The following is a 19,843-nucleotide window of genomic DNA, read 5'->3' on the forward strand; positions in this document are numbered from 1 at the left end:
AAAGACACCTGACCCAGGATGTGGTTGGGGCCAGGTAGTGTGGGATTCGAGCTTCCGGAATGGCCGAAGTCACCCGCCTACCCACTAAAACCATCTCCCCTCTTCCGCCCCGGAACCGCCGTTAAGCATTACTTCAGGGCAATGCCCTTTTTAACATTTATTATTTTTGAAAAATTCAATTCAAAAGCAGCATTAAATACTGTCATTTGACTTGTTTTTTCTTTAAATACTGTTTATGTCATCGTTAGATGGCAAAAACGCCGATTAAAAAAAAATCGAAGCATGGCTCGAGCGACACTGCAAATCGAAGGTGTTTCAAAAGCACTTTTTATGACGCAACACAAATTCAGTTTCATTACCCATAAACAATTAAAGCGACTTGTTTGTTAATAGAGAATGCCAAATGATAAGATAATTAATTGTAAAATTCGGTTCTCGTTCTTCATTTTTGACACCTGGTCAGGTTTGGTTACCTTGTAGGCATTGGTCTTACTATGGGTCATCACAATGCATTTTCATCCACAACAGCATGGTGTCCCGTTAGGTATGGGTAACACATGAAAAGTATAATTCACAATTACTGTCCTGCAAGGCAGAACGAATTAAGGTGTACTCACCGGGGGTTATGTGGCCCCCTACTCTAACCGTGGCTACCTTGCTTAAGTATGTTAGATATCCTTGCGCTGATACCTCACATCAAATCCAAGCGTTTACGTACAGTAATAATAATGTCTTCGACAACTAGCTAGTGCCCCCCTGAAATAAGTATGGGCTCCCCCGGACTCACGCCTGTGGCGAAAAGGTAGAATCCCAACGGAAACAGTAGGGGATTACCTGTCATTGGCCGTCCCCGACCTATCCGTGTCGTTCAGGCCGCATGTAACACCTCCAAGTTACAAGACACGACACCCGAAGGCGCCCGCACCCTAATCAACAGGCAAGTGCAGAGGATTTCGATAATATCACATTATGGCCCTCAACGCACCGTTATGCACCAAGTGTATGTTATCATCAATAAACGATGAGCCCAGGCCAACGGCATACCTGCTCCTGGTCGCCACTGTTCTCGCATAGATTCTTAGTAGAAGTCTTTCAATAATTCGGGGGTTTACACGGTTATCACAATACTTTCATGTGCTACCACCCGTCCGGGAGCGCCTTCTTTTGCTCCTCGAGGGAACTACCACGTGCGGGGTTCACCATCTTAGGTGCCACAGTGAGAGAACTATTAGGGAAATTTAGCACCTGTTTTGGCTTCCTAAAATAAAAGGCGGTTAAAGTTTAATTGTTTTACATAATATAACTTATAATAATAATAATAATAATAAAATAAATAAAGGAAAATCTCTTTCACTGAACAATCTTTGGCAGCATGGTAATTTCGTCTTACTTCAACAGAACTAACGCACGCTTAACTAAAAAACTATTAGCACTTTTGGACACTACCTAATGCTTCATTAGGTAGTGTTCCCCACCCTTATGATACTCCATCTCTTCCTCATTTAGCCAGGCAAGTTGGACCCCACATGGAACCGGCATGCACACTTGTTCCCTCCAGTACTGGTTGATGTCGCCCTTAGTAGAGCAATTCCAAGGTTCATTCTCGTCTTCTTCAAGACTTCTCTAAGTAGAAACTCCTTTTCTCTCGTTGGAATAGCATGTTCTTCGGCTTCCTTTTATTGATAATTTTATATATACTTAGCCCACTGGAAAGTAACGAGAGCCCTTGTCTAAGGGTGTCCAGGCATTGCCGTGCAGCGACATTGTCCGGGTCTTGCTTTGAACAAATACATGTTTGATGCAATATACTTTCCACCTTCGTCCATAGTCTTCTGGACATTCTTCTGGCGATATACTCTGAAAGCTGTCTTATTCTCTGCTGAAAAATTTCGATTTCGGTGTACAGTCCCCTTTCCTAATTTAGTGTTAGGAACACTGCCAACGACTAATGCCTCTCACGCATAATCCTCGCTCCCACGGCCTCCACATTTACCATTGCCTCACACTAGATAACCGTATGTAGATGCTCAAGACAGCGAGTGTTTGCAACCGAATCCAGGAGAATCCTGCTCGTTAAAAGCTCTATCACAACGACCAGCCTCTTTGACGAGTTCAGCTGCGGGAGTAACGGTCTGCAAAGAGAGGGTCTATACCATGGCACTCAAATAGTCTTGCTTTCGTATTAGTATCGAGGCTGTTATAGGGCTGTTCATTATCATTAACGTGCTGGATTGGGTCTATGCTATTCTGATCCATAGTGGGATTCAGCACGAATCAGCTATTCCCAGACATTCATATTACTGTCTAAGGCAGTGGGGGGCGCATCCTGTTCTTCAGTTTCCCGCTGTGCGTCGGCTTTAATTGTACTTATTCGGATGTTGGGAATGAGTTCGTTTCGCTGGACGACGCTGTATTGATCGGTTACCCCTTGTCCTGCAACCTGAAGATCAGGAAACTACCTACAGATTTCGGTCTGTACCTGTTCTCAGTAGCCGATTTTTTGCGCTCCTCCTCGTGTTACCCGGAAGTGCATGCGCAGTATCGTCTCATTCATGGCACAAGTCCATTTCATGCGCTTCCTGAATGTTCTCGTTTGGGTGGGGGCACGTCGTTGTTTCCGTGCAGCACTCTGAGCGAGAGGAGCTCGTGTTGTTAGTGGGCCTCGCAGTGTTTACGGTGGAGTTGTAGTTTCTTGCGCAACAAGAGCGTGCTTCCTCACTCTCCTGCCATCAATGTCCCGCATGCTGCTCTGTCCAGCGCCGGTTCCAGACATGCCCAGGCGATCCCCAGGCAGCGACAGTTTCCGAGGTTTTCTGTTATTCTCCAGTCTCATGGATGTCTACAGTGTCGTGGGAGTGACGGCCCTTTGTCCTTTTTTACGGCTCGCGGAATCATTGTAGGAGTATATCCTGCTTCGCTACTCAAATAGGATATAGTATTTTTATTTTATTCTTCTTCTTCTTCCTCTTTTTCTTCTTCTTCTTATTATTATTATTATTATTATTATTATTATTATTATTATTATTATTAATTATATTTATTATCTTATCATTTTTATATTTCCCATTACCAAACAAGTTTTTTTATGGTTTATATACTACGAAACTGAATTTGTATTGTATTTTTTACATTTAATTCTTTATATTAATAGCTTTTTTCTCAAAAACTAACCGATCAATTTTAAATCGCGCAACACCGTTAAATTGAGTTTTGAAAAATCTTTAATTTGAGGTGTCACTCGACTCATGTTTCAATTTGAAAAAATCGGCCCTTTTGCCCTCCGGCGACGTCACCCACGTTTGGAGAAATCAACAAACGGCAAAAGATAGTGTTTTTTGTCCTGTTTCATGGCGCTTTTGAAGTTTAAGAAAAAATAATTAATAGAAAAATTAACGGGGAGCGGTCAATTTAGAGCCGCACTGTGTTAATGCAATTGACTTTCAGCAGAGATGATCATGAATCACTAGTGTTGCAAATATGTGGTGAAAGATCCTTAGCTGCGACCTTTTTGTGGTACCAGAAGGTACCTGTGAGACCTTTTTAGTGGTAACATAAGGTTTCTCATTCGACTTTTTTTCTGTGAGATAACCTCTTCGCCTTTAGATTTTCTTGGAGGCGCCATTTTAGATTTTTAAATTATGATATTTTTTTTATACCACTATGATTATGGGTTTTCGAATTAGTAAGCAAAAATACTTGAATTTATCCACTCTTAAAGCAGATTTTGAGAAACTATTAAGTTACACACGTTCCGTCAGTTTAACCGTTCTTCTAGCGCTTGTCGTTTTCGAGATCCCCACGTAGTAGCAATCGAATTTGCGACACATTTGTGTTTAGCCGAAGTCCTATTTTTCTATCGACGATTGTTTGCTGGGTACCCCATAAAATGTTCAAACAATGACGAGTCAACCTGAAAATTGCTTACTTGAACTACAAATATATCCTCAGTAAACATGTATACCTAATATTGATCCTTGCAGGTTTATGCTATGCCGAATTTGGTGCCCGAGTGCCGAAAGCAGGTTCTGCTTATGTCTATAGTTATGTGTGCATAGGAGAGTTTTTCGCCTTTATAATAGGCTGGAACCTTATACTAGAATACCTTATAGGTAGGAGCTATCATTACCAACAAGTGCCAACCTATCTAAACTATCAATAATTATGATAGGTTCTGCTTCGTGTTTAAAGGCGCTATTCCTTTATTCGGATGATTTAGCCAACAATTCGATGTCGACATTTTTAAAGCAGATAATGCCCATGGGTGGAGGGCAAATTGCAGCTTACGCAGATGTCTTCTCATTAACTGTATCTATAGTATTTGCAGGTAAATTACTCATGTTATGAGCATTAAGCAAACAAACTGACAACCTTACGCAAGGCTTGTTCCAGAAGTACTCGACATAAAACTTAAAGAAAAAAAAATTGAGAAACATTACGTTATTTCTCAACATACGAGTAGTGAACCCTTTGAGATTGAAACTCTTTTCCTAGCGATGTTCCATAAAGAAGTTTCGAATGTTTCAAAGTAGGTATCAACTTCGAATTCCACTTCTTCACTGCTGGCGAAGCTCCCTTTCTACTGAGCCGTTTTTTCAATTGGAAATTGAAAATAGTCTGAGGAGGCTAAATCTGACGAATAGGACGGACGAAGCGTAAGTTCGAAACCAAGTTGATGGATTTGGGCCATCGACATGACGGGATAATGTCTGGATGAAACAAGAGTTGCTTCTTCGCCAAATGCGGCCACCTTTTCCTAATTGCTGTGCCGAAAGGCTGCAATAATTTTTTGTGCGTTTAGTTTACTGTTTTTCCTTTAGGAATATCGTCGTTAAAAATTATCCCACACGCATCCGAAAAAAACTGACGTCATCCTCTTCCTGCAGATGAAACGGTTTTCGCCTTCTTCGGAAAGCCGATTTTCCATTTTTGAATCCATTGTTTTGACTGCTCTTTTGCCTCAGGTGTGAACTTATGGCGCTACAGTAGTGGAAAAATGCAGCGCAACTTTTGAAAAATTAATATGATTAGATTTTTAATTGTTATAAACATTCAGGTAGTGGCTCAGTATCGAGCCAGTGAATGTCCAAACACTTCTACAAGAAAATGTTTTTATTTTTATTTTTTTTGTCTAATTTTTTATTAACAATAGTACATTTCGATGGAAAGAAGTAGAGCAACTTGTCAAATTATAATAAACATTTACCTTAAAATTTATCAAAACAACATTAAAATTTTTTTATATTTCAGAAAATATTCATTGTTTTGAATTACAGCATCGCGTCTTTTTTGTCCAAGACCTCATCAATTTGGTCATGATAACTGGATCCATGCTTATCCATGTATTTTTTAAAGCGGTGAACATTTCGTCTAGATTCTTATAGGTCCTGTCCGTGATTTTCCGATCCCAGATTTCCCAGACGTTCTCAATGGGATTTAGATCGGGGGATTGTGAAGGCCATTCTAAAACGCATATTCTCTTTCTCTCTCTCCCTCTCTCTTCTGAACCATTCTTTCACATATTTCCACGTGCGGTTTGGACTGATATATACTGTTGGAAAAAGGTGTCTTAGAAGCATATCGTCATCCGCATATGACATCATTTCATTCCGTAAGATTTCCTTATGTTGAAATTTATTCATATGACCATCTATTTTGTAAAGGGGCCAACACCATAACCGGAAGAACAACCCCATACCATTATGGACCCACCTCCGTGCATTACTGTAGGACAGATGTATTTTGGATTAAGTCTCTTATTTTTGGGACGCCTCACGTAGGTGATACCATCACTATTAAATAATGAAATCTTTGAGTCGCCGCTCTAGATCACTTTTTCCAGTCCTGCTCTATCCAATCGAGATGTTGTTGCGCAAAATTAAGTGGGGCACGTCTATTTCTTTTGGATAAAAGAGGTTCTTTTGCTGGTCTTCTTCCATGTAATTTGCCTTCAAGTGATCTGTTTCTTACTGTTCTAAAAGTCACTTCAACACCGAGTTCATCAGAAATACGGTCCGTAATTTTGTTCGATCTTAGAAAAGTTTCATTTTTCGCAGTTTTAAAAATTTGTTTATCGTGGTAACGATTGGTTTTCTTAGGTCCGCCATACTTCCTTTCTACATCTGTATTCTAGGACAGTCGCTATTGTCGGATAATTCGAGAAACAATAGATTTGTTTAAATTAAATGTTTTAGCAATGTTTGCTTGCTTTTGGCCACTTCTATACAACTTTCAAACAACTAATTCAGTGGAAATGAAAATTTCCACTGATAAATGTTTGCCTGGAGGCATTTTGACCAACGCCATATCACGAATGAAATAAATTTTAAGGTAAATATTTGTTATAATTTGGTAAATTGTTCTACTTTTTTCCAACAAAAAATGCTATTTTTAAATATAAAATTCCCCAAAAAAAAAGATTTTTTTTCGAAGTGTTTGGACATACACTGGCTTCATATCGAATTTATACTTAAATATTTATAACTCTTAAAACCCTAATTATATTAATTTCCAAAAGTTGCTCTACATTTTTCCGCTTCTGAATGTTTCAGCCATGATTATGAATCGACGCAAAAACTGAGCTTTATTGCTTGGAAACTTTGCCAAACACTCCCTTGACACAGTTTTACGGCGCAATTTTGGTTCAATTCTGACTAATTGTGGCACCCCTCTTACTCATGGCTTCCTCATATTCAATTCTGTGGTCAAAATGCGATGGACAATACTTTACGGAATCTTCTAGTACAGTTTTGTGGATTTTGACCAAAATTTCTGGAGTGGTCGGATCTGGAGTGTCGTTGGGCCGACCACTGGGGTTCGTCTTCGTGGTTCGTACAACCGCGTTTAAACTCTTCCACATCAATATTTGAGAGTTATTAACGAAGAACCAAAGTAAAATCTAACTCCGCTTTGATGTTGGTCGGACTAAGACTTCTCAAATGAAAGTATTGAATCACGCATCGACGAGCAGTTTTTGTCGTGATCACAAAACTGCCAAAAGCGTTCACTAAAAGCGATTCCAAAACAAAAAACACAAATTTACGTAGCACTCTCAAATTTTTAACAAAAATTCGCCATCTATATGTCACGTCGGGTACTTCTGAGACCATCCTCCTGTTTTATTATGAAAATTAGTTACCTCCATATTTCAGTTGCATTAGCATTTGGAGCCAAAGAGTCTTCCTTAGTGAATAATGTATTTACTTGTGTGAACATTGCAATAGTATTATTAGTCATAATATCTGGAATATTTAAGTGTAAGTATTTTTTTCATGGAAAGCGGATGTTTTCCCTCTGTTAGTGGCAGCAGTCGAATTTGACACACAAATAAGGTTAGACAATCAACAAATGTGAAATTTTGCTACGCATGCGCTGAATTTCCATCCCCATTTGACAACTTCAGTCATATGCAATTCGTGTGTCAAACTTCACCATTGTCATTGTCCACTATTGACACAAGGAAAACATCTGCCTTCCATGGTGAACCGAAATTCGTAATGATTTTTTAAATTCGTCGATCGAACCAGAACGGTAAAAAAATCTGCCTAATGTCTTTCACGAAGAACAATTAAATTTGTTTATTGCTTGTAAATAAGTATAAGCAATACATCTTTAGTTGGCACTAGAAGATCGTTATGATAACATTGTAGGCAACCAATGGTCACAAAATTTCTTACTATTAGCGAGCTTAAATTTTTCTGTTAAAAACTTGTTTTTTTTTTTTTGTTTAATGAACACCCGAGCGTTAAATCCCCTTTTCTGCGTCTTGGTTCGTGTTCCAGATAAATACCCGTCTTAAAACTTAGCTTGAGTTATGCTTGAAAACTGAATAGAACTGTAATTCATCAAATGCTTAAGAGGAAGAAAAAACATAAAAAATATAAACATAGACAGAGACCAGGAAAAAAACAATTTCCAATCATCAGAAGAAGCCCCGGTGGACAGGTATACTACCCGAATTTCTGAATTTTTCTGACGATCCGAAATTGGTTCCCCTTTTGAATATGTTGGAACATACCTTGGGTTACTTAACTACTAAAATTAATAAATCACATAAATAAATTAATAAAATAATAAAGTTTCCTAACGGAACACCTCTTACACTTCTACTTAAGTTTAAAGTTTATGCTTACTGGAATATATTTAATGAGACAATGTTATCAGTAAAATCAGTATTTGTTCCTTATGATCAGTAACGTTAACATGATTTTTTTTAATTGTCAGAAATACTGAGAGTGCGAGGTGATGTTTACTAAAGGATGAAGTTGGTAAAACTCTTTCTCATCTCAATGTGTTTTTTCAACATGACACAAAATTTAAGGTACTAAATTTTGAATCCTACCTTGGTTCAGGTTAGTTATCTACCGGGTGATTCTAGATAAATGTGACAAAGGAAATATTTTGAAATCGAGAAGATCCACAATAAAAAAAGGTTCGAATAAGGTTTTTTACATTCCGGAGTTAAAATTTTCATACTGTCATTTTTTTTCAAGGTGACCTTCACTTGTCATTTAGAATCAACGTCGTTTTTTCAAATGGAACATTAAATTTTTTTCAAGATTTGTCACACTTTGAAAAAGGTAATTTAGGGCAAAGGTTGGCAGTGTGGTTTCAACACGATGACTGCCCTGTTCATTTTGCCAGAAATATCAGAGAAGTTTCAAATGAACATTTTCCGTAAAGGTGGATTGGGCGTGGCAGTACAGTTAACTGGCCAGCTCGATCACTAGATTTGACCTCAGCAGATTTTTTTTTTTTGGGACATTTTCAACTATTGCTTATGATCGAACGCCATCTATTGCCGAAGACATGAAAATTCGGATCAGAAACGCTTGTCGAAACATCATTAATGATAAAATGCTGAAAAATGCCACACAATCGTTACAAAACATAACGGTCAAGTGCTTTGAATAGCGGGGGTACTGATTTTTTTTTTATAATAAAGTAAAATTTACTGCATAACAAATAAAAATGCTCAAATCGCTTAATAAAGTTTTATAAAGCGTTTATTATGTATCTAGTTTTATTATGAATTATATCACTTTCAGCAAAAACTGTTTCAAGTAAAAACATTTTTACTGCCAACAAAGAATTCGAATCTTCAAAAACAATTGAGTGTTTCATTTGAAAAAAAAAAAAACGAAGTTGGCCATAAATGACAGGTGAAAGTGACCTTGGGAAAAAAATTGACAGGATAAAAAGTTAAGCCCCCGAATACAAAAGACTTTATTCCAACATTTTTTTTATTCTAGATTTTCTCGACTTCAAGATATTTGCTTGTCCCATTTGTCTAGAATCACCCGGCATATCTATGTCAGTCATCCGAAACTTGAAATGCAGTTAAACAGTCAATTTGGAAAAAACGTTTTGGGCGAAACGGGAACTGTCCATATGTGCTTTTGGCAAGACCCATGAAGAATCTTTGAAGTCTCCTGAGTCGCACAGTGTATATTACAAGGTTGGAAAATTGACGTCCAAAAAGAGATATGGTCAAGGACCTACCAGAAGACCGACGATATTGAAGCTACGTGGGTCTAGAGTCTTACGAGGCAAGTAAAAGATGAAACTACACGCCATCGAAGACAATGGACCTTTATGAGTTTACATTCATGTGCGCTTAAAATGTGCAATCAGTTTTTAAACGAACTTGCAATATACAGGGTGTCTCTAAAAGGTTTGTACAAAATTCTACAACAGATTTCTGAGGTCAAAACATGACGATTTAACCCAATTTACCTTAGTCCAAAAATGGACGGTTTTCGAAATACAGGGCGTCAAAGTGAAAACAAAAAAAAGCAAAAAAAATGAATTTCTTGGTTGGTAATGCTGCTATCTACACAAAATGTCGTATCGGGCGGTTTTTGGGGATAAGAAATCAGAATCCGTTTACATTTTCGATGCACAATGTAGAGGGCGTTGTCAGCGCTCGATGAACCCTCTTTAAAAGGGCATAATTTTTTCATCACCCGGTATAAAATATATAACTACATTTTTTAAGAAAAAAAGGTCTCTTGTTAAAAATCTCTACGAGGCTTCCTTCTTGATATATTTGAAGCTTAAAGTTCGCTGCATGTCTTTAACAATAATTTTAATGTACTACATATCTATTCTTACAGTTGGATCGAAAAAAATCAAAACTTAAAAATAGATTACAAATTACTTGAAAACATAGATACCAAACATAAACACGAAAAAATTATACTTTTAGTAGATGTTCGAAATGACCACCATTGACGTGCGTACAAAGATTAATCCGACGCAAGAAATTAAAATGTACCTTATTCATCAATTCTTCGTCGTTCTTTAAAATGTTTACTGCATTTTGAAATCGTCCCCATAGTTCCTCTTCACTATTTATGGCCGTGAAGTATACCATGGACTTTAGAGTCCTTCATAAAAAATAATCTATCGAAGTTAAATCCGGTAAGCGCGGTGGCCATGGTACCGGAGCATCATTTCCTCTACCTATCCCTCTTCAAATTGGTATGCACAAATAAAAACATGAAGATTTAAATAAAAGGATACGAATTGAAGACTATTTTTAAGTTTTGATTTTTTTCGATCCAACTGTAAGAATAGATATGTAGTACATTAAAATTATTGTTAAAGACATGCAGCGAACTTTAAGCTTCAAATATATCAAGAAGGAAGCCTCGTAGAGATTTTTAACAAGAGACCTTTTTTTCTTAAAAAATGTAGTTATATATTTTATACCGGGTGATGAAAAAATTATGCCCTTTTAAAGAGGGTTCATCGAGCGCTGACAACGCCCTCTACATTGTGCATCGAAAATGTAAACGGATTCTGATTTCTTATCCCCAAAAACCGCCCGATACGACATTTTGTGTAGATAGCAGCATTACCAACCAAGAAATTCATTTTTTTGCTTTTTTTTGTTTTCACTTTGACGCCCTGTATTTCGAAAACCGTCCATTTTTGGATTAAGGTAAATTGGGTTAAATCGTCATGTTTTGACCTCAGAAATCTGTGGAAGAATTTTGTACAAACCTTTTAGAGACACCCTGTATAGATTGTTTCCCAAAAATATCGGTACAAATGAGTATAATTCAGGAAAATATGAAAAGAATAAATCTCGCAATTTTTGAATTACCGCCTTAAAATTTTTCCAAAAGGGATTTTTGGGTACTCTAAATTCATTTAAAATCTCTGTTCCTGCCTAATTGACAAGCGATGAACTCAAAACTGCATTCCGATAATTCATTCATTCGGTTCATTTCGGTCAAATCCTGATAGAGGAAGGGCTCAAATTCCCGCTGTGCCTTAATTCATCGCCCTCAAAAACCTTGCCAGAATCAATTTCAAGTCTGTAAATACAAAACTGCAATATTTATTCTTAATTTATAGAAAAAAACTTCGTACTCTCTAGAATAAAAACAGGCAATTTTTTTATGAGGCAAGCTAAGTAGCTGTATTTGTTTACCCTCTAGCGCCCAATACTCATTTGTAGCACTTCTTCTGGGACACCTTGTACAGAGTCTGTTGCAGGTCCTTTCAAAACTGTCATTGCGTACGTTGGTTCTGCAGATTTTATACCGTTCGGGTTCTTTTGACAGGCTCACATAAAACCTACATAAGAAATAGAAATAGGTAACACGTTTTTTAGGCGACCCAAATAATTGGAATAGGACTGCTGCCGAAGCCATGGGCATCGGCCTGGGTGGTTTCGCGCCTTATGGTATCAAAGGAATTATCAAAGGAGCCGCCAAATGCTTTTACGGATTTATTGGATTCGACTGCATTGCCACAGCAGGTAATAACGATGGACTTTTAAGGTGTTCCAAAACACAATGCTAATTTCGCTAAATCTATTAAAAAAAAAATTATACTTACACGAATGGTCAAAACTAGGAAAACTCTCGACATTGCTGTTTTGTTGATACTTCCTTGGAACTATCGCAGTTTAGTATAATAATATATATAAGCAAGGAAAAAAAAGCATACTAACATATATCATAAACAGTTTGTACTATAAAGAAAATAGTAAATTAGTTCATAAAAAAAAAAAAATATATGCCGCCCCGCTTTTTTTGGAACACCCCGTAAAACTGTCGCCAATTTTAAAATTTGCCTTCATTAGCTTCATACACAACCCAATAATTGATTTTTTAAATGAAATCACAAATAAACTCACAAGAAGTCGAGGAGCTGTTAAGTGAACACCCCGTATAGACGGTGTTTCCCCGACATTCGGTGCAAAATTAGAGGGACAATGGTTAGATCACCGTAAACACATAGTTCTTGACAACATGTCCAGAATCATATCGTTTCCGGTATACGGGGTGTTAAAAAAGCAACCCTGGTTTTTTGAAAAAGTCCGGCAGTCACCTGGAAGACGACTGAATTTGTGCACCTTAGTTGGTAGTCGTCGTTTTAGATCATTTTTGTAGATTTTTAAGCGTTAGTTCCTTTGGTTTTAATTTGCTTTGGGCCTATTTAGAGATGTGTAAGTGTTTAAGTTTAAATTTTAATATCAAAAACGAAACGAGACAGAAAAGTTTTATTTTTGCTGCTCTGCACGAATTTTGTCGGGAGTTACTTTTTTTTTCATTCCGGCCAAACTGCCCCGTAGGCACGCCCCTGAATTTTTGAACAAACGCTAATACACGTAAGAACATACCATAATGTTGTCAGTAAATGACGAACATTTTTACTGAATTGACAGGGTTTTTTTTTTAAGTAGCAAAAAACTGGTTTATTTTTTAAAATTCAACTCCCTCTACTTTAGAAACGAAGCGATTCCCAACATATATTTACAAAAACTTTTTTCTCATTTTATACTTAGAATTATCCATTTAAAGTTGCGCCGCACGTGTAGAAAACACCCCATATATACGACATGGCAACTCACTACGAGCTGGAGATCCATGGGATAATACTTGTATTTGGGTCAGATCACCATTTATTTTTCCAAAAATATTTTTCTATAAAGCAGCTGCAACACGGTGGATTGTCAACTACATTGAAGTATCATGTTGTTATGCATCGTTAACAGCAGCACCCACTCAAAATTTGAACTAAATACCTCAAAAACTCCTGGAGGTTCATATTTTTGAATATTTTTTAAGTACATATTTTTTTCATTTTAGCAACTGGTCATTTTCGTATCACAACCGACCTCGCTCTCTAATTTTTTCCCTATTTTTGGTTCTACAATTTACCTCATTAATTCTCTAAACAACATTTCGCACCGCCCTATATATGGGAAACTAGTTTTATCCGAGTTCACTCCATTTTACGTTCCCAAAATGTTTTCAATAACTCAAAGTTTTAAAAATTACTTGAGACCCTCAATCTGAACCTGAACTAACCTGAACCGACAATATTTTCCCTTGCCCTACCAGAATCCAGGATTAGCTTGTGTACTTGATGTGTGCTGCAGTAGGCACAACGCAAATATCTGTTTTTTTCTAGGTGAAGAAGCCAAAACTCCCCAAAAGTCTATTCCAATTGGTGTGGTAATGTCCCTGTTAATAGTGTTCCTGGCATATTTTGGCATGTCAACAGTTTTAACTATGATGTTGCCGTATTATGAGCAACACACCACTGCTCCATTACCACACGTGTACGAAAAGATTGGATGGACCGCTGTGAAGTATATTGTCAGCATTGGAGCCTGTTGCGGCCTTTTTTCCAGGTACGTTTGCAGTTCAACATGGTCATTAAAGCACCTTGGACTAAGTTTAGAACCCCTTAAATCCCTTTGTTTTCCGCAATATTGTACTTTTTGTACAATAGTAATTTGAACTTTCCATAATTTAATCGCACAAAGTACAATTTTCTACATGTTAATAGACTGACTGATAAAAACAATATCCCCTAAATCTTGTACAAAACGGTTACCTCTTGTGCATGCCGTAAGGCTCTAACACTCTGGACTATAACCTCCCAACCACTCCCCCTCCAAATCCGTTCTCTTTATCACCAATTCTTTTTATTTTTTTAAATTCAAAAGCAGTATTAAATACGACGAACAATAAAACCTTTTGATGTTCGTTTATTTTTTTAAATCTTACTTACGTCACCGGTAACACGAAATGGCCGATTTAAAAATATTTAAATATGGGTCAAGTGACACCTCAAATTAAAGGTCTTTCAAAACGATATTCAATGGTGTGTTACGATTCAACATATATCGATTGAGTTTTAAGGAAAACGGGCATGAATTTGGTAAAAAATGCAATACGAACTCAGTCAAATCGTACGTAAACAATGAAAAAACCTGTTTGTTGGTAGGAAATTGGAAATTCGTTTTCGACTTTGTGCTCACAAACAGTTTTTGCTGAAAAAGAAAGAAAGAACATAAAGATAAATCAAAATAACCAAAGACTGTTTGTGAGCACAAAATCGAAAGCAAGTTTTCAATTTCCTATCAACAAACTAGTTTTGTAATTATTTACGTACGATTTAACTGAGTTTGTAATGCATTTTTTACAAATTTATACCGATTTCTTTCAAAATCTAATAGATAGATTTGAAATCACGGTGCACCATTGAATGTCGTCCTGAAAGACCTTTGATTTGAGGTGTCACTTGACCTACATTTAAATTTTTTTAAATTGGCCATTTTGCGTTACCGGTGACGGAAACAAGATTTTAAAAACATAAATAAATGCCATTAGATGGTATTGTGCTTTTGAATTTTTAAGAAATAATGATACGTGAGAAAGTCGACAGGGAGGGGAGATGTAGAATTTAAAGCCGCCCGGTAAAGTAGCACTTGCGCACAAACCGCAGGTGAGTGCAGTACGTCACATAAGGACTATTTTGTGCGGTAACGTGCGCTTGCCGCACACATTTGCGACCTAAAAGTAGCTCTCGCTTTTACTAACGTGCTGTAAAACTTTTTACCTCATGGTAATACTTACTGAATTTATAAAGTTAATACACGTGCGCTCATAGAAAAATATTGAACCTCAAAAGATTCCCTGACAGTTTTATTATGTATATATTTCCTCATTATTGAAACACACGTCAATTTCAGCTTACTGGGTGCCATGTTCCCTTTACCAAGAATCATCTACGCTATGGCGTCAGACGGTCTATTATTCAAAGCATTAGCTCGGGTTCATCCCAAGTTTCAGACGCCATTTGTTGGCACCCTACTTGCTGGTACAGTTACAGGTAAATGCGAAACAAACTCCATCAAGCTCGTTAGGACTAATAAAAATGTATTTTCCAGGTATATTGGCCTGCATATTTGACCTGGAGAAGCTGACGGAAATGATGTCCATTGGAACCTTACTTGCTTACTCCATGGTGGCTGCCTGCGTTCTAGTTCTAAGGTAGTACTAAGTAGTTGGTACGTAAGTGTGAACCTAAGTGAAACGCTATAACGTTATTTTTACAGGTACGCACCGGATTCCAAGAAGTCTGAGACTGCTGAAACTATAACCATAAAGTCCCTGTTGAAACAGACTTTGTCAGCTCAAACTACGTACTCAACTAAAGTGACATCAACAGTTGTTTCGTGGCTTATAATTGTTTTCTGTAAGTTTTGTAGTTTGTATAGGTACAATACTTACCCATAGGATTGTCGTGAAAATTTAGAGATCTGTCCCCCTTTCCTCTTATTTATCATTTGGAAACGACTAGAATGTGCACCGGACACGTCCGTTGCTGAATGGCAACCATTGAGATATTGGTAATCAGAAAAAATGCAAGGCCGGTTCCAAATTTGGAAAATTTGGGTGACTTGCGCAGGCATTCGAAAAGAAATCCAGTTTTCGGAAAATTTCTTAACGTTGAAATCTCAAAATTCCTCCCTTTGATTTCGAGGTGACGCGAGGACAATCCCAGAAGCAGTCGACCTAACACTTGAAGAAAAAAAAAGTTGGAAAATTTCTCATTCTTTCTCAACACAGTCTTCTTTGAGTTTGACACACTTTTCTCAGCGATGTTCTATGGCTCCTATGCCCTAGTTCTAGTAAGAAGCTTCCTGTGTTTCAAAATAGGCATCAACCTCGCACTCCGCCTTTTCATTATTGGTAAACCCTCACCCACAGAGCCGTTTTTTCAAGTTCAGAAGTAGGACATGTTCTGAGAGGACTAAGTCTGGCGAATGGGGTGGATGAGGAAAATATTTGAAACCAAGTTGATTGATCACCATCGACATAACGGAAGTGTGGACTGGTGCATTGTCTTGGTGAAACTAAAGTTTCTTTTTGGCTGGACGCAGTTTCCTTTTCATGATTTTCTTCGCTCAAACGCTGCATTGAATTTGTATAACATTCTCTGTTTATTGTTTTTCCTTTAGAGGAATAGTCAATGAAAATTATCTCACGTGAATGCCAAAAAACTGATGCCATCACCTTTCTGTAGATGGAACGGTTCACGCCTTCCTTGGAGCCGATTATCCATTTTTGAGTCCATTGTTTTGACTGCTCTTTCGTCTCAAGCGTGAACTGATGGACCTATATGTTTGAGCTATGGCAATGAATCGACCCAAAAACTGAGCTTTATTGTTTGGAAAGTTTGCCAAACACTCCCTTGACACAGCTTTACGGCGCTATTTTTGTTTAATTATGACTAATTGTGGCACCGCTCATACTCATGGCTTCCTCATATTCAATTCTGTGGTCAAAATGCGATGGACAATACTTTACGGAATCTTCTAGTACAGTTTTGTGGATTTTGACCAAAATTTCTGGAGTGGTCAGATCTGGAGTGTCGTTGGGCCGACCACTGCGGAGTTCGTCTTCGTAGCTCGTGCGAGCGCGTTTAAACTCTTCCACCCCAATATTTTAGAGTTGTTAACGAATAACCACTTCGCTTTGATGTTGGTTGGACTAAGACCTCTCAAATGAAAGTTTTGGATCACGTATCGACGAGCAGTTTTTGCCATGTTCACGAATTCTCTAAAAACTTTCACTAAAACCGGCTCTAAAAAACACAAATCAACGTAGCACCCTCAAACTTTAAGTATAAACTTTTTAAGGTTAAGTCTTCATGATATAAGTATTTTTTTTTTTTTTATTTGTCGTTTATACAGTCGCTCAAAAAAATTCTGCAAACCGTAAATTTCGACTGATTTTGTTCAAATTTTGTATAATGAAAATTCAAACCTAAACTCGTCAAAACGTAGCTTATTAGATTGTCTTGGACCCCCATAAAGCCGATTGCGACATTTCCAGCGGTTAAGCTACAATACTGATTTTCGTGAGAATTTGCATTTACCAAAATTTTCGAACTTTCCAAATAACTCGAACTTTTTGACATAAGACTCTTCACAAAAACTGACCTTAAAATTTAACGATAATCCACGATAATGGCAAAATATTGCTCGGTTTTATTTAAAAAATACAACTTGGTACTGTCACTCTTTGATGATGGACCCTGTACATTTAAAAATGTCCTTAAAATACGTACCTTTTAAAAACCAAAAACTATGATATGAAACATTTCCGCCTAAAACTCATTTTATTGGGTTATCGCACTTTAACGCACTAGTGAGTAACCCTGTATACGTAGTTTTCCAATAGGTGTTTTAAACATTGCAGAATCTAATGCGGAACATATAAAAATTGATGCTGCTCGTTCCTCGTCTAACAATGCTTCTTTGTCCTAAAAAAAATTTTTTTTTCAAAGGTACCTGACCGGTTCCGAAATAGGCTCAAGATCCATTTTTGTTTCACCACCACGTATTTGATTACTGAACCTTTTAAAAACTTTTCAGTTATTTTCTGCTTCCTACTTTCTGCCATAATGACCATCTTCGAGGACAGTCTATACAACGGAGAACTCTGGCTCATGGGCGTTTGCCTAATTTTGGGAACCTTTCTTCTTCTACTGTTGTTTGCAGTGTCATTCCAGCCCACTTCTGACGTTAAACTAGGATTTTCAGTAAGTGATTACATGATATAAGAGGAAGAGTTGTGTACAAAAGAATGTTTCCGACGTCGTAGGTACCACTGGTTCCTTGGATTCCGGGAGTCAGCATATTTATTAACATCTACTTAATGACCAATATCAATAAGGACACATGGCTGAAGTACATTTATTGGATTGCTATAGGTAATAATCGCAACATCTTGTTAGGTGTCGATGAAGTCTAAATATCATCACCATCAGAGTATAAATAAAAATAAAATAAAATATACAGGGTGGCGCAATAGTGTGACAAAGTACCATATCTTCCTTATTTTACAAAATTAAAAAAAAACTGTTCGTATAAAAGTTATACGTGAACATACAGCCTACATTTTAAAAATATTTTTTATCATATAGGGTGTTGCATAAAGACAGGTCAAAATATTTATTCATTTTATTTCACGGAACCCCCTATATATTATTGTATATTTGGATTCCTCGTAAAATTCTCTCCATGGTAGGATAATTAGTTTTAAATTAAATTGGAACGTTGTCTGCTTATGTCGAAAAATGTTTAAATTTGAAGCACAACATGGTTCCATAACATGCGCTATAACTTTCAAAAAACGTTAATTATTTTAACAAAAATTGACACAACAGAAGACAAAGGGATGCTCAAGTGCCTTGTTCAACGAATAAGTCGGTTTCTTATTCAGAATACTTTCTACAGGCCCTGCAACTTGGAAATATTCAAATTCATTTTTCTTGGAATTTTTAAATGGGACACCCTGTATTTACGAATCCTATATTGTAGAGATTTGAATCCTCTTCAACTTTTGTTAAGGTAACATTATACGCATTCCCTTTAGTTTTGGCGTAATTCTCATTTCTTTAATACATTTGCAAATAAAGCATGCTACGTCTATTAATAGTTTAATTTAAATTTATTAATATTATACATTGTGTAATATTATACACTGTGTAATATAGACATTTACCTAATTAGTTATCGGTGATAACGTAATTGGTCCATACTTTTTTGAACAAAGAGTAACAGGAGAAGTGTATTTGGACTTTTTACAGAATCATCTGCTACTGAATCCAAATATACAATAATATATAAGGGGTTCCGTTAAATAAAATGAATAAATATTTTGACCTGTCTTTATGCAACACCCTATATGATAAAAAATATTTTTTAAATGTAAGCTGTATGTTCACGTATAACTGTTATACGAACAGTTTTTTTTATTTTGTAAAATAAGGAAGATATGGTACTTTGTCACACTATTGCGCCACCCTGTATGTTACATGTTATCAGTTTAGATGTTTGGTTAGTACCAAACAACAATGAATGGTTTATTCAATGTTTATGGTTCACCGCGACTACTGCGAGGTTTTTCTACTGATCATCCAATATAATACCCCCCTGTATAAATAATGCTTTTAAGACAGAATTGATTGCATCTTCTGTTTATATTCGAATTTTAAAACACGAATCTTTAAACGGTAGTTCTCCCTGTAGGTCTGGTAATCTACTTCACTTACGGGATATGGCACAGTAAGGAAAGGTCTCCTCCACTGTCCACCAAGGCGAACCCTAATCTGGTGAAGCAAAATGGGCACGCCAATGACATTATTCAGTATTATGGAGCTACCACTGCTGGAAAATTAGACACTGATGAAGAAAAACTGTGATTTGTATTCTATACTACCAATTATGGTAACGAATAAATCTATTTCTATTTTATATTTAAAAATACACAGAAGCCCAATATTTTTTTAAGATTTTGCGTTAAATACAATAATTGGCCAGGCCGAGCATAATTTGTGCAAATTTTGGATTTTTTTGGAGCTCGAAAATCATTCCTTCAAAATCTCTAATTTTAGACGTATGATAGTATAATTTTTTTTATGAATTTTAGTTATTTAACCTTTGTTATTTTTTTTAATACGGACTTTTTTTAAGATTATTATTTAGTTTATTTATCGACAGAATAAAAGTATTTTCTTGACGACT

The 19,843-nt window shown here is 36.7% G+C and overlaps 1 protein-coding gene across 4 annotated transcripts in view; it reads left to right on the forward strand.

Moving 5' to 3' along the window:
* The window catches only part of LOC136348739 (cationic amino acid transporter 2), a 39,793-nt gene extending 19,983 nt beyond the window's left edge, over positions 1-19,810 (forward strand). For all 4 annotated transcript variants that reach the window (XM_066299861.1, XM_066299860.1, XM_066299858.1 and 1 more), the window contains 11 exons: positions 3,981-4,109; positions 4,169-4,324; positions 7,149-7,253; positions 11,621-11,767; positions 13,429-13,651; positions 14,999-15,138; positions 15,197-15,299; positions 15,365-15,504; positions 17,690-17,856; positions 17,919-18,027; positions 19,349-19,810. In XM_066299861.1, the coding sequence (XP_066155958.1) occupies positions 3,981-4,109; positions 4,169-4,324; positions 7,149-7,253; positions 11,621-11,767; positions 13,429-13,651; positions 14,999-15,138; positions 15,197-15,299; positions 15,365-15,504; positions 17,690-17,856; positions 17,919-18,027; positions 19,349-19,521 (1,592 nt within the window). In that variant the 3' untranslated portion in view covers positions 19,522-19,810. The remainder of the gene's footprint in view (positions 1-3,980; positions 4,110-4,168; positions 4,325-7,148; positions 7,254-11,620; positions 11,768-13,428; positions 13,652-14,998; positions 15,139-15,196; positions 15,300-15,364; positions 15,505-17,689; positions 17,857-17,918; positions 18,028-19,348) is intronic.
* Positions 19,811-19,843: the final 33 nt, after the last annotated feature.

This window comes from Euwallacea fornicatus, chromosome 35, assembly GCF_040115645.1.
Source record: "Euwallacea fornicatus isolate EFF26 chromosome 35, ASM4011564v1, whole genome shotgun sequence".
Taxonomy (NCBI): Eukaryota; Metazoa; Arthropoda; class Insecta; order Coleoptera; family Curculionidae; genus Euwallacea; species Euwallacea fornicatus.